The 15831-nt window shown below is 42.3% G+C and overlaps 1 protein-coding gene across 1 annotated transcript; it reads left to right on the top strand.

Annotated features, from left to right (window-relative positions):
- On the top strand, positions 1 to 13972 carry LOC147872919 (kelch-like protein 10). Its single transcript, XM_087354559.1, has 10 exons — positions 1 to 2149; positions 4672 to 4859; positions 6098 to 6349; positions 7663 to 7942; positions 8722 to 8958; positions 9409 to 9578; positions 9898 to 10067; positions 10894 to 11052; positions 12028 to 12235; positions 13508 to 13972. The coding sequence occupies exons 2-10, from the start codon at positions 4675 to 4677 to the stop codon at positions 13755 to 13757; spliced, it is 1911 nt and encodes a 636-aa protein (XP_087210685.1). The 5' UTR covers positions 1 to 2149; positions 4672 to 4674; the 3' UTR covers positions 13758 to 13972.
- The last annotated feature ends 1859 nt before the right edge of the window (positions 13973 to 15831 follow it).

The raw sequence follows: 15831 nt of genomic DNA, 5'->3' as shown, positions 1-15831 counted from the left end.
AAGTATAAAAGTAGCTGTCTTATGAAATGTTACGTCATATGATTGGCAGATATTTCAGATGAGCTTACTGCATCAGGGTGATCTTCAGTTGATATCCAACAGACTGCCACCTAAACTTTTTAGTTGATAATTACATCTTTCTTTGCATAAGCTTCATTCATGACAATTATAGCACTAAACAATCAATTACTCTTTTCATAAAAGATCCTGAGAGAATATTTACTTTATTACCCATTTTAGAACCTCAACTTACTGTACAGTTCACAGCATAGTTTGAATGCACATCTTGATCAGCAGCAGAACTGAGACCAGAATTGACACAACATGACACACAGGCGTGTTTGTCTTGCTACCAAACGTCAGTGCCACCACAGTAAGAAGAAGGAAGATGAAATTTACTGCACATACCTTTGGAAAAAACATTAATACAATCGCAGACACACTGGATAACGGAGGAAGGTTAGACGCGATTATAATCGATTTTTCGAAGGCCTTCGATTTAGTTCCTCACGATCGGCTGCTTATGAAAATCGCGGCATCGGGCGTGGACTCGAGGACAGTCGCATGGATAAGAGAATTTCTTTTAGGCCGAACGCAGAGAGTTAGAGTAGGAGGGCAATTATCAGAGGAAGTCAGAGTAACGTCAGGAGTACCGCAAGGGAGTGTATTGGGTCCACTTCTATTCCTCACGTACGTAAATGATATTTGGAGGAACATTGAATCGACTATTAGACTTTTTGCAGATGACTGTATAATATATAGGAAAATTATAAATAGTAAAGATATAGAAAAGATGCAGATGGATCTGAACAGTCTGGGGGAGTGGGCGTTTGAAAATGTTATGAAAATTAACCCAAGTAAAAGTAAGGCAGTTAGTTTCACGAGAAGTCGGGCGAAGGAACCACCAAACTATTTGTTACGAGACCAAATAATTCCGGAAGTGAGCAGTTGTAAATACTTGGGAATTCTCTTAAGCAGCGATTTAAGCTGGGCTGATCAGGTAAATTATCCGGCGAAGAAAGCCTGGAAGGCACTTCATTTTACAATGCGTGTTCTCAAAAAGGGGAATAGTAACACTGAAAGTCTAGCCTACACGTCACTAGTGCGTCCGATTCTGGAATATGGGGCGGTGTGCTGGGATCCTTACAGGGAGGGGCAGATAAATGGATTAGAAAGGGTGCAAAAGAAAGCATGTAAATTTGCATATCACAGGAGCGATTCGAACTGGGAAACCCTGGCACAGCGTAGAAAGATAGGACGGCTATGTGCTCTCTTCAAAGCGTACACGAGAGAACGGGAATGGAAGGCTATAGGTGACAGATTGCAAAGGCCATACTATCTGAGCAGGGTCGATCATATACGGGAAATTAGAAGCAGAAAGCAAAGAACAGATATCGAGAAATATTCCTTTGTAAATAGGACCATCCAACTCTGGAACCAGCTACCTGAGGATGTTTTAGGGACTCTCTAATGTACACCAAGTGCTTTTAGGAAGAAGTTTAGAAAAGTGATAAATGATGTGGAGTAAAGGGAATACATGAGTGGGTGCAGTAAATTGGGGTGAGGATGGGAAGGCTTCATAAGTGTAGTGAAGTGAAGAGAAGGTCCTGATGAAATGTGAGTGCATCAGTTCATAACTGTTACTGTCCTATGTCTAGTTGGTATTAATTTTTAAGTTATGTACTTTAGGTTATATGGTTTTGTAATATTATGAGTTGTTTTATTTTGAGTGTGGTGTGTTGTTCTGTTGTGTCTTACGTCTTTTTGTCTTACTGTTTTGTTGTGTCTTATTGTAGGACCACTGCCACCGGGTAAAAACCCATTTGCAGTCAAATAAATAATAATAATAAAAATATGTAAATATGGATCGACAACAATGGTTATGTTACCTAAGAAACTAATTGTTACGTAATCTGTTTACTCGGCATTGTTGTGTTTCATTATCGCCGTCAACAATCCGCTTTCGTCATTCTGTTAAGAGCTGAGCTGTGAGTCGCTTGTAGAAAAAGTGCGTCGTAGAGTAGACAATTTTGTGCTGTTAAAATCCTTTTAGAACATCGCAAGTTCTTTTCTTATATAAGAATTATTAAGAAATCTGTGATCTTTGCCCGTGGACGTCGTGGTCTCGTACAACTGAACAAAGTTTGAGGTAAGGGATTCCTAATTATAAATATTGTTATTCATCACATTTAATGTTTTCGTCTGCATTTGTGAACTCGTGTAAGAGAATTAAACTTTTTTAACACAGTTTCAAGTAACATTAGATTGACTTCTGTTTGTTCACGGCATCATTGATAATAAAAGAATATTCCAGTAGGCAATTAACATTTTAAAGGAATAAAAGGTGTTTCGTAGCCCAGAATCTTAATAAAAATATGTGGATGCTAAGAAGTGGGGGTTTATATTCTGAACAATAATTCTAACACTTTTAATCTCTTGATACATCGACAATATTAAAGCGTTTTAGGGAACAATGAAGAATATTTATTTCGGATTTACAAGCCTAATTATCGACGATCTCCCTATATCAGCAGATTAAATCCGGGGAATGTTTGCTATTATTGAGTGCAAAGTATTTATGGGTGCAAAACGTGGTCTTTAACTTTGAGGGAGGAACATAGACTGAGGGTCTCTGAGAACAGAGTGTCGAGGAAGATGTCTGGACCCAAAACGGGGGTGGGACAGATAAGAGAGACGAGCTCCTCACCCGATGTTGTTAGGGGGTGAGCAGGGGAGGGGTGTTTACAAGTTATTGGGGAGACCTCGGCGTAGATGGGAGGATAACATTAATATGGGCCTTACGGGGATGGGACTCGATGGAGCGAACTGGATGCAAGTGACTCGGGATAGACCCCGGTGGCGGGATTTTGTGAACATGGTGATGAGCCTTCTGGTTCAGTAAAGGAAGTGGGCTGTTCTTCGACGAGCCGAGTACCACTCGACTTTTCATAGAATGTCTTGTACATTGCAGTATGTGAGTGGCGTGATCTAGGCCTCATCTGCGCATGCGTTAGAACAAATTAGAGCTTTTGTGAGTGTTCCCAACTGTAAATCTCGCCTTCATTTGATAAATTTAAGTGACGTATTGCGCTCGTGGTTTATATAAACGTGTAACTTAGGCAGGAAAGTCCTTAGTCATGTAACCTCTTAAGCACTTTTACTTCTACAGAGAAGAACTCGAAAATTTTATGCTTATGAAAAAGCGTAGCCTTCTTTTTCCAAAATTTATTTCTTAACTGTCTGGATCTGCATCAAAAGTCACGCAATTTCTATGGCATATTTTTTCGTAATTTTTAAAAATCGGTTCTCCAGAGCAGAGGCATGTAAGACTTAATGGATTACATTGATATTTTATAAGCAATGTCTACGTAGTTTACATAAAAGAAGATTTAAATTATGCGAGTAATGACAAACAAGCGGCATGACTTAATATTGCCTAAATCAGTCACATCTTCAGGGTGATTAAGCCAAGAAGTGTGAGATGGGCGGGGCATGCGGAGCGCATGGATGGGACAAGAGGTGTGGAAGCCTGAGGGGAAGAGAACTCTGGGGATACCTAGACGTAGATGGGAGGATAATCTCAGGCGGGATCTGTGGGAGATAGGAGCTGAAGGAGACTGGATTTTGTTGGCCCAGGACAGGGTCCGGTGGAGGGCTTTGGTTAGTTCGGTGATGAACCTTCGGGTTCCGTAAGCCATGTGGTTGGTTGGGTCCACTATTTGGGAAGCCTGAGGGGAAGAGACCGCTGGGGAGACCTAGGCGTAGATGGGAGGATAATCTCAGGCGGGATCTATGGGAGATAGGAGTTGAAGGAGACTGGATTTTGTTGGTCCAGGACAGGGTCCGGTGGAGGGCTTTCGTTAATTCGGTGATGAACCTTCGGGTTACGTAAGCCATCTGGTTGGTTGGGTCCACTATTTGCGAAGCCTGAGGGGAAGAGACCTCTGGGGAGACCTAGACGTAGATGGAAGGATAATCTCAGGCGGGATCTATGGGAGATAGGAGTTGAAGGAGACTGGATTTTGTTGGCCCAGGACAGGGTCCGGTGGAGGGCTTTGGTTAATTCGGTGATGAACCTTCGGGTTCGGTAAGCCATCTGGTTGGTTAGTTAGATTAGTCACATTTAGAGCTTTGTCATTTTGTATTGAATCTCAACAGGCATTTCTATAAAAAAAAAAGAAACAAACTCAGCTTGAGAATTTAACAGTAGCCCAGGTAATCCAATATCTCGCCTTTATGAAACATGAAGTTTCATGTCCGTGTATACAAGACCCCGCCTCTAAACCACATCCACAAGCAGATGAAGTGAATTCACACATTCATTCTTCACCTCTAAGATCCATTTTAATATTATCCCAGTAACGCATAGGACGCTCAAGTGACCTTTTCTTTTCAGGTCTACCGATTAAAAAGTTGCACTTCTTGTCTCTGCCATATGTTCTACATTCCCCGCCCATCTCTTCACCCTCGATCTGTAAGCCTACAATTTATTAATTAGTGAAGAGACCTATTAAGCTCCATTTTATGCAATTTTCACCATTCCCTTGTCAGCAACTCTCTCGCAGGTCCAGATATTCTTCTCAGTGTCGTGTTTCCACTCAGGCACTCTCAGTTGATGTGCACACTCGTGAGTATGAAGAAAACCTGTAACAGCGATCGACTGTTTTTCAGGAGATGGAGTCAAATCAAAGTTGCAGCTGTTTCCAAGTCGGCGGCAGGTGCACGTGCACCAAAGCGTTGGTCCGTCTGAATAAACTAAGAGAGAGGAACGTCTTGTGTGACGCGGTGTTGAGGTCGGAGGACGGCGGCGTCTTTCGAGTCAGCAGAGAGATTCTGTCGATGCGCAGCGAATATTTAAGGTTTGTTTATTGGCTAACGTGGTTTATTAACACGTGAATTAAGGACACAAGAGACCTCAATTCGTATGTGAAATGTTTTATCCCCTTTGATGCGGAAACCTGTATTTTTATACGGCTGATTGTCTTTTGTTATTTGTTCGTTGTCATGAAATCTCACGGCGCCGTAGAAACTGAGTGGCATTTCAGACGTACTTACTGCCTTCTTTCCTTGATGATGGAGGCAGTAGGCACCTCTGAAACGTCCGATAATTTCTAAGACACAACACGACGCAACATCCCAGAAGACGTAGATGGATTTTGTACTAACTTTTAAGTGTGGTTGTACCAAAGTGACAGTCAATCGATCTGGAAGGAGAATTAGAAACAATCCATTTCCAAAACGTCTTGGTTTTAATACAAAAAGACGACCGACTCAGTCCAGAAGAAAGTTGGTAATGGCCGGAACATTGAAAGCTGCTCTGTGTTGCTCTGTCTGAAATATAATAAACTATAACAAAGATCTTCGTGAGATGTGTTTCATTGATAGGAGAAACTCGATCGAGAATTTGTGCATACGTTATTTTGCTTGTGCTTTAAATAAATTTGCGGCGAGTTCTCAAAATGAGAAATGAATTTTAACCACGAGCCATTGCTTCTGTTTCCCAACAGACGTTGTGTCCCTTTTTCAGTTTTCCGACAATCAAATCTTTCCGTTTGTCTTGCACTGCGAAGCCCTTAATTTGTAATAGGAAATTGTTTCCTGGTTGGTCTTAAAGGCCGCGTAGAATCATCGGCTTTTCATTTAACTTGTTTATCGTCGGGAAAATGTTTTTACAGAACAAATAGATTTCTTATTACGAACTGCTCAATCAGTGGAATGTGCAGCCCGCGATGTATGTTGAAATATTTGCGTTGGTTTTAAAATATCTGTAATAATTATTATAACCTAAGATATCTCTTGAAGGCGTCAAGGTTATCTAAGAAACGAGGTAGCCATTCCATAGTACAAATGCTCGCTGCTTGCTTTCCGATTTTTAAGTTAAATTCTGTTAAGCCTACGTCCGCCCTTTACGCTCTCGCAGTTAATCCGGTCCCATTCGGACTTATTCTGGGAGTTTTTTAATTATTCAGGTAACAGAAATTCATTCACCACATTGACAAAAGATACTTTTATTTGGCTACGTGAGTCATAAAAACTTAAACTTTATGCGCGTGACTTGTAATTTTCTGCTCGCCGTTTCTCCAAATCGACGTTTCAGGACCCTCTTCACGACAAAACTGCACACCAGTGCGAAGACTGATGTTCTCCTCCACGGAATTAGCTCAGACATGATGACCCAGATACTGGACTTTGTTTATTTCGACGAGGTGGACATCCGCTCCGACAACGCGCGTCAGCTGCTCGAGACGGCTGACTCCTTTTTCATTCCGGACCTTCGTAAACTCTGCTGCGACTTCCTCATGGACGCGATGGACGCCGACAACTGTGTCGGCATCTTGCAGTTCGCAAGGTAATTGATGTTCATTTGTCATTTGCTGAGAGGTCAGCTTTACTCAAGAGATCAGTCGAGTGCCAGGTCGGAGATTAAAGTCTCTGACTGAGCACTGGGCAAATTATAATATTTAGCAGGTTATTATTAACGTCCCTCTAATTTAAATGTTCTGATTTAACTGCGTATGTTTTGATCGTCATTATGACCAGCAGATGACCTATTGCAGGGTCATACTTAAATCTGTCTTCCTCTCGAAATCCTTTTCTTCTTTCTTTCTTTCTTTCTTTCTTTCTCTGTGGAATTCCTTGCTTCTTACATAATCCTCCCAATTTCAAAATCAACATTCAGCCCCACATATTTCTGCATACAGCAAAACCTCTGTAACCGAGCCTCGATTATCCGATTCCCGCATTAAGCGACCGAATTTCAACCAGATCGGTTGCGATTGGATTCCACCGGCGAGAGTGGTTAAATCGATGTCCACGCGGCACAGTTCATTGATCTAACCTCACCCCAGATTTTGCTGATTATTATGAACACTTCGAGACATTTAGAGAACTGGTTATTATAGGGAAAAGACAAGAAACAACCCGCTGGTTCCCGTAGACGCTGAATCCTTACTCCTTCTTGTTCAGGACAACACAGCAAGCAAATCAACTGACATCGGCAGAATCACACCAGAAGCTCCAGTTCATGCGATGGACAGAATGACTGATAAATTCACTATTTTAAAACAGGGACTCCCTCGAACAGCGCCCTCGAGTGACTTTCGCCGTCGGCTTGTGCGTGCGACACGCCCGCATCATCCGCGGACGAGGAAGATCTGTATTGAGTCTCTACTTATTTGTTCAATTCCATGTCCACGTTCCCCTTCGCCCCGCTCATCAGACACGTGGTTCCCCCCATTTAGTCCGGTTACACGAGGTTTCACTGGATTAACACACGCAGTTACCAAAACGTCGTTTCGCCAAGGTTAAGGCCAGAATTAAAAATTCTACACTTCTCATCTCACTGCCTTCTTCACTTGCGTACGCCGTGCCCTTGTTTCAACATATAACCTTATCACGAGGACGAGCGGGCATTGCCTGGGTACCTTCAGAGCCGAAAACTTTCTATTTTGCCCCGGTTAAACGGAGCATCCTTAATCGTTGCCTCTCCACGTTTCTGCTCTCAGTCTCGCTAATTCGGGCTTCAAACGGCTAAGATCAAAACTGCAGGCGAAATGCTGTGGTGTGCAAATAGTTGAGAATCCAGTTCTTGCTGCAGTATTTCAATGTGTCAGAGTCCGAAGGAGATCGATTCTGAATCGGCTCTTACCCTCGCTGTCGAAGGTTGCACTTCATCGCCGACCTCGAGACTCACGCTCGTAGCTTCGTTCTGCGCCAATTCGTGGAAGTGTCTCAGCAGAGCGAAGAACTGCAGGAACTGCCTCCAGAGGAGCTGCAAGCGATAATCGAGGCCGAGGAATTGAACGTGAAGGACGAGAAATTCGTGTGGGAGTGCATTCTCCAGTGGATCAACCACGACCCGGACAACAGGAAAGGTCACATCGCGGGCCTTTTGAAGGGCGTCAGACTGGGACTCCTTGACGAAAAGTTTTTCAAGGAAGAGGTCAGTACGCCCCTGAAATCGTGGATGATTATGGGAAGTGAAGCCCGCATTTTCAATTCCATATTCACACGTGTTCGTAACCAATTAATGCAAATCGGGAGCCTTTTTCGTTGTCACGTGTAAGCCCATCTGTCTGTCCGCAGTTCCAGCTCGTTCATTAGATTTAATACTGATACGTTTTAACGGAATCTGTCGACATATTCCAATTCTGGTTAAAATGTTACAATGACATCGTAACATTCGGTCGAAACATGCAATGGCTCTTAATAGACATCGAGCCCATAACCACACGCCGTTGTGTTGATGGGCCTTCCGCCCAACCATCAGCATGTAGCAGGTTCCCTCTCTTGGCACTCAAAGCAACTAATTGTCATAATTTTCTTTAGATGCCACGTAATTTTGACGATTAATTAAATTTATAGAATAAAAAAAATGTGGTGATCGCATCGTGCAGCTCTCACGGGAGAGAGGAGAAATAAATTACGATTTTGAATGTAACTCAAAATGCAGCCATTACTGAAGTATTTCACTTTCGGTTGAAACACATTTCAATAGTTTTCTCTAAGATCGATTGAACTTTGATTTCGCTTCTCTCCTCAATCTGTGCATTTGTTAAAAGCGTCGTTACATAAACCAAAAAATATATTTTCCTGTGTATACCATAATTTATTTCGGTGATTTCAGAACCAGATTATGTGTGAATTTCTTGTCTCCTCTGCAATGGAACATTCCATTTCTTCCAAAAAAGTTCTTAAGGTCCACATTGAACTGTTCAACAGGTGTCAAAGCACCCTTACGTGACGGAAAATGAGGAGTGCAGACCCGTGATCTCGGAGACGCTCAAATTCCTGGACGACGTGAAAAGGTTGACGAAGGAAGACAAGGAATTCGTGACACCAAGGATTGCCTACCCGCGAATCCCACAGGACATTCTTTTTGCTATTGGTGGGCGTGGCGACGGAACAATGACAGATGTGATCGAAGCCTACGACGCACGAGCAGACCGGTGGAGTGTGGTGAGTTGTACGCATTTCTACTCTTACCGTGCCTTAGTTAAATGACGCCTCTGGGAAAACTAGTTTTCCTTATTTTACCAAGTAATTGTTTATTTAAGCTTAATCATGGACGTACTGCCTCCATCTTTGCGTCGATGAAACCCAAAACACCAACATCTGTCTTTGCCACCGTACGGACCTGAAATGTTGATCAGAAATTGATTCTACGTTTGTCTGTCGAACTTGACGAGAGCTTCTGTTCGAGTCTTCCTGTTTCCACCTTCGCTCCAAGTTAATTTCTCACGGTCTTTGTCGAGTGCCTCCCTCCACGGTGTAGCAATTTCGGTCCACTGTTGGGGAGTGCGCCCCTGCTCCGGTGGTTGGTAGCTTGGACTCTAATGTAAGGACTTCACTTCAGTAGACTAAGTGACCCAAAGAAACATAAAGCCATGACCTGTTCTTCCTGTGCAGGTGGAGGGGGCCGACTCGATCGGTCGTCGAATGGATCACAGCACGGCAGTGGTCGGTTTCGACATTTACGTCATCGGAGGTTTTGATGGCAGGGATTCATTAGGCTCATGTTTCTGCTTCAACGCTGTTACGAAGACATGCCGTCAGGTGGCGCCTATGCACGAACGCAGGTAAGATGCAGCTTGGTAACTGAGGAACTCCTGGGAACAGAGTCCTTCTTAAAAAAGCTGATAGTCGCTGTCTTAGTCAAGATATAAATCTGGGCAGGGGTTGTAAAATTGTACCACTCACATACAGGAACATCGTGCAAAGTGTGAATATGTGGGAGGACTTTTGCGACAATTTTGGTTTTAAGAATGCGATTTACTTGTTAATTCGTCTGAATTAAGATTTAACAATGACGAGCGAACAATTGCGTTCAGCGAGAGGAAATGCATCTCCATCAGAAATAAATGAGCATAGCAGAGCGTGTACTTTTGTTCGTTTCAGATGGGGTTTAAGTGTGGCAGTTCTGCGAGGTGCAGTGTACGCCATGGGCGGTGAAGATGGTCATGTTAATCAGAGAACGGCGGAAAGATACGACTGCATGGCGAATCAGTGGTCGTGGATCGCTCATATGAACACAAAGCGACGCAGTGCAGGTGCGGCTGTACTGAATGGTGCGTAAATCCTGTGAAACAGAAATTTGTGCAGAAGGCGAGGCGTCTGTCTGTCTGTCTGTCCGCGTGTAAAAACGCCAGAACGGTTCAAGAAATCTCAGGATTTGAGGTTCTCACGGCGGGGAGTACGAAGATGGCTGTCGTTTGACTTCTGCCGACGTTTCGGACGAACATTATGCCTTCATCATCAAGGCATTCCTCCTCGCTCTTGAACTTAGTTTCCGTCATTCCATCGTCCCATATTCTTTCAATATCCCTTTCTTTTATCCGTGCCACGGACTTCGTTATTTCACAGACTGCAACGGCTTGAAGTTCCGAGTGCGTTATGGTTTCTCCTGCTCTCGTAAGCTGTCCCTGTGCGTCGTCTTCTGCCTTTGTAGTGTGCACTAGGAGTGAATTCAAACAACCATCAAACTGGCTCTCAAATAATACGGATGTAATATGTTTTTGAGACAGATAATAATCTCATGTAAATAGCGCATTGTATTGTAAATGTAGAGCACCTTTTAGCAGCTCTTTCCGTACATCTCTGGCACTAAATTTAATAAAATTCGTTTCACAGAAAATGTAACTTACCATCATCTCCATTGTGCATTAATTTAAGCATTTTAAGCTGTTTATATTAAATTTTATCAGTTAAAATCATTTCCTTTGACACGCCGATGGCCTGCATTCGAAAGAAAGAAACAAATGAACAGAGACGGCCGTGTCTGTGCAGTTTCTGAGACACGAAGGGGGACTTAATGGATTTACAAATTTAAGTACGGATTGTCAATGTCTGTGCTCTGCATAGACGAGTTTAATTTTGGCTAATTTGTTTTTACAGACAAAATATACATCGCTGGTGGAAGATATGTTCAGTATTCTCTAAACTCGGTGGAAGTTTATGACCCGGACACCGACCAATGGACGTACGTTGCTCCAATGCTTTCTAGACGTTCGTTTCTTTCTTGCGTCGAGTTCCACGGCTGTCTGTACGCCCTGGGTGAGAACTCTGGACATTCCGAGTGATGTTCCTCTATCCTTCTTACAGAAATCGCTATTGCGAAATGTTTTCCAGGTTTTCTTTGAGTGACTGAGACTTTATCAACAGCATTTCACTCCCGTCATCACAGAGTTAGTTTGTCAGTAATTTTACCCCGATTCGTGGTTTCGATTACATTCTCCATAAAGAACACTTAACTAACTAACTAACATTGTATAATCTCTTGTGGTATCCAAAGTAACGTATGCCCTATTTTTCACAGAGTTCCAGTTTTACAGGTAAATATTTTGTTCTTGTAGCAGGGAAATTTCAGTTTGCCGCGCTGTTATCCCCAAAAAGCCGATGGTTTAAAGCAGTCCCTTCGCAAACTTTGCTTTTCGTCACTTCTTTGTGTAACGCCGTTTTGAACAGTGCATCTTGTGTTGTTGTTGAACTCTATTTTCGCAATCAGTTTCATGAAGCAAACAACAGAAGTCAAGCGCAATTTCCTGATGCTACAAGTACAAAAATAAAATTGTAGCTGTTCCTGGTACTAATTCCGACAATGCAAGAGGGAATGAATTTTCTTTGTTGTAATAATTCATTCGTTCCGTTCACGGAATTACCAATTTTAAGAGCGTAAATCCGTTTGTAAGACGGTCGGAGTGTGAAGCATTGAAGTTACGGGAAATACAAACATCTAGAAATTTGTAATTGGTAATCTTGAAGAGAAGATACCACTTGTGACACATTGGCGTAAAAGGAAGGATAATATTAAAATGTTTTTAAGGATTTAGAATATGTGAGATGAGGTCAACTACCGACTTTTGTGAATAAGGTAATGAATCTTGTGGCTCCATAAAAGCCACACACTTCGTTTTCAGTTCTCAGAGTAATACATAAGAAGAAGGGAACCGCTGAATGGGGTTAGGATAAGTTCCCTTTGGCAGCTTTTTTTATATCCTGTGACCTGTTACTGAATCTGTGTGTGTGCAGGAGGAGAAAACGAGACATTTCGCAGGCTGAAAACCGAAAAGTATGACGCTGCAGAAGACACGTGGACCGAAATCCCTGCCATGAATTTCTCTTCACATATACAAGACGCAAAAGTGATGGACGACAAGATCTTCGTCATCAGTGGAAAGTTTATCGGTGAAAACTTCTTCTCCCACGTCGAATGTTTCAATGACAAGGAAAATCGATGGTTTGTCTCTTTGTTTGTATGATTGTTCACAAACTGTTACTTTTGAAAAGCGCTAGGAAGTGAATCATTTCCGGTCAAGGTATCCGCGATCTTGCGGATGCAGCGCCTTGTAGTGTCGAAGAAAGTGACCGACGTTTCGGAGGTTATTTCTGCTTGCTCAGGGCCTCGAATAAACGCGCGAAAAGTGTTTGAGAGGAAGGGGGTAGAATGAAAGGCGGCAGGGCGACGTTGCGGTCAAGCTGAATCGTTAAATCAGAGGGCGAATGACTTTGTGATGCTAATCAGACGTAAACTGTAACCGCATTAATAAGAAGCTTTTGACTAAGTTTCCTTGATCAGTGGCTCTCTCTTGGGCAGGAAGTGTCTGGCGTTCAGCACATCTGCATCGCCATAACCTTCGGCTTTCGTCAAAGTGTTAGGCAGTTTCAGGTTTAACGACGCCTATTAATCCCATGTTCCCATTTCTGATGAAAGTTTATTTCAAAATGGCTGTCTCTTGGCGTGTTTGACCACGCAGTCTCCTGCCATCTGTTGACGGAGTGAGTAAGCAGCTCCAAAAACATCTCAGAATACAAATTTCTTCATATTCGTTTGTGCAAGAGCCAAAAATCCCAGAGAAATTCATTTAATTTTGGTTTTTGTCTATCTTACGTGTAGCAGAACCTCTCCAGAACTATTTTTGGTGGAACAAAATTTTTTTGAAAATATTTTCCTAAAAGAGGGAAATATTGTCATGGGCGCAAGTCTCAAACAAGACACGCTTATCTCTCCAAAGAGAGCGTGTGATAACCTCTCCCTCCACTTTGATGTAATAAAATGTATTACGTTATAATAGCAATATGGCCCGTGTTCTGTGTGCATCTGAGTGAAAGAAAGATCAAGTGGGAACTTAAGTGAAATATGGTGCATTGAATTCCGATTGGGGGAATTTTTGTTAAGGTTGTCAGGAAACAAATTATAAGCAACGACATTTCGGTGGAAGCCCGTGCCCTTAGCTAAAAGCAGTTTTCCATTCAACCCAAAGACAGAGCCAACCCATCAGACATGGATATTTTTAGGGCAAAACATTTTACGACTCCCAAAGATAATTCTTTTATTCTTATTCTACATCGAAATCTCTGATATTTTAGAACCCCAAAAGTACAAGTATATATACACACATATTTTCTGTAACTGTGTCTGCGAAATGTGATAAAAATTATATTGAGTGTAGATTATACTGATGGACGATGAAAGAGAATTTGTTTTCACTTTTAATATTTCCAATTGCAGGGACAAGGCGGCAGACATGAATGTTTGTAGATCCGGGATGTCGACCTGTGTCATCGAGAACCTACCGAATGCAAGCGATTACGCCTACAAGCACAGAGAGAAATTAATGGAGGAGAAACGTAAAAAAATGTTGAAGGAGAAACGTAACACTCCTTCTGTTGATGTAGCGACGGGTTTGAACCTGGTGTGGTTACATCGTTTCTTACTTTGGTGCGTGGAAAGAGTTAAAGGTTTTCTCTGGATACCTTGACATAGATTCAGTCGGTGGGCGAGGATCTCCGACTCTCATTGAATACACGGAGAGGCCTTAATTGGAGCGGCGCTCGCGGGAGGGCAGCGAAGTCACTGAGCTGGTGCAATTCTTCACGACACAGTTGTTGTTGTTGTTGAAAATAATGTAGAAAACTAGGAATTGGTGTAGTAGCTACAAAAACATAAAATAAAGAGAAATATTGTTTGCAGCAAAGAAGGAAAAATTATTTCTTTTCGTTATTTTCTGCTCAAGAAGTTTTATTGAAATTAATTATTTTAAAGACGTTTGATTTTATCTAAAAAATTACCATTCATCAACACACAGCAGTTTCTCTTTACGTCTTGTATTAAATGAATCCACTTGTGGCGACATGTTTCGAGTTACGAAACCATCTTCATGGTATTAGGGAAAGATTCATGAACATCGTTTACAAGAACGTCATTATGAAGGCAAGAGACTGTGAATTTTGTATCTATTTCTGATCTACGAGTGATATTTTAAAAAGAATTTTGAAAATTCATTTTACTAAGTTGCTCCAACATACCGGATAATTGTGCCATGTGCCTGAGGAAGAACCAACTGTAATCGTCTAGCCATGAGGTCGAGCTCGGACTACGACCACCCATCAAGGATGAAGCAATGTTTCCGTTTTCAATGCATTCACTCCCGCACATGTCGCGAAGGGTCACTGTCATCTGTCCTTTCGAAAAATCCACATCCAAGAAGTTCGAAACTTCTTTTAACTGGCCATTGCAGTATTTCACCCCTGGGAGGTCGGACCTCTATTAATTGAGTTTATGCAAAAGTAGGCATAAGTGACCTAGCGTCACCACGCGATGTAAACTGTCAGAGTTGACCTCGAGTATCGAACCGACCAATCAGAGAAAAGTTATTTTGACTTAAATTTAAAATATTCCACCAATCACAAAACTAAGCGGGAAGTCCAACCAATGATGTTACAAAATCTCAGATTTCGGAATGAGTGGGGGAAATTAATATATTTGAAACGCAGACTTCTTTTGAGAGGAGTCGTCAGTTGTTGCAAGTTGAAACGGTATCACGGACTCATCGGTGAATTACATTAACTTAACATGATGATGGAAACAGAGTTAGTCTCCGAAACATTTGTCTTTGACGCTGCTAGTCGCCTACTCTACATGGCGCAAAAACCAGGAACACGGCCGTGGACCTTTTAGTGGTCAGAGTCTGAACCCAATGCAAGGAATAAAAGGTCATTCCTACTGACCTGTTCTATGTGAACCGTGGACCACATGACAACGGTTTATGAAGATGGCCGACAGTCATTGAAGTCCTCTTGCAAAATGCACGAGATTTGAAAGTAGTGTGGAAATATTTTCGCGTGTGAGAAAGTCGTCCTTTTAATCCTCTGACGGTAGACGCGGAATGAGCTCGTCGCAAAATGCGCAGCTGCACAGCGCAGAACAGATAAAAGGCGAAAATGTCGTCAGCGGGATTCGAACCAATGATCCCAGTGTCTGATGACCCTTCTACACCGCAAATATGAGCGTTGGCTTCATAAATCTTGTTACAAACAAACACAAAAAATCAAATGTTACAACTTCGTTTATAAATAAATCTTAAATGTAGTGACGAGTATACTCGTCAACATTTAAATTTTAAATCCAACGTTTACAGCGCCGTTCTACTCGCATGACAACGGCGATACTTCGGGAAAGAAATTTCTGCTACAGGAGGTAGAATAAAAGAGATGATTTGCCCAAGGGCCAAAAACAGATGGCTCTGTCTCCATTTTTCCCCTCCTTCCAGTCCTTGGCTCTAATAACGCGGGTTGGGGTGGAGGCGTGGGGGGTTGTACCGATATATTGCGACTCCTCGGTGTGTGTTGCTATTGGGAGGTTTCGGTTGTCGAATGCCAGAACGCAGATCCGTGGAAAAGCCAAACATCGAACGAGAGGTAACATCACAATTATTATTGTGTTCCCTCTTGTTTCAGCTCCATCTTTTCCTATTCTCCTTCCCTGTTTCTTCTCCGTACATTTTATTCGTTCGCCGTTGTCTGTCTCTGTTTTCCAATGATACGATTCGAATT

This window comes from Zootermopsis nevadensis, unplaced genomic scaffold (genome assembly GCF_977971745.1).
Source record: "Zootermopsis nevadensis isolate Lab colony 2312 unplaced genomic scaffold, Znev_1.0 Znev_ptg000023l, whole genome shotgun sequence".
In the NCBI taxonomy this organism is placed as follows: Eukaryota; Metazoa; Arthropoda; class Insecta; order Blattodea; family Termopsidae; genus Zootermopsis; species Zootermopsis nevadensis.
The sequence above is the reverse complement of the archived record's forward strand: the minus strand, read 5'-3'. Positions and strand labels throughout refer to the sequence as shown.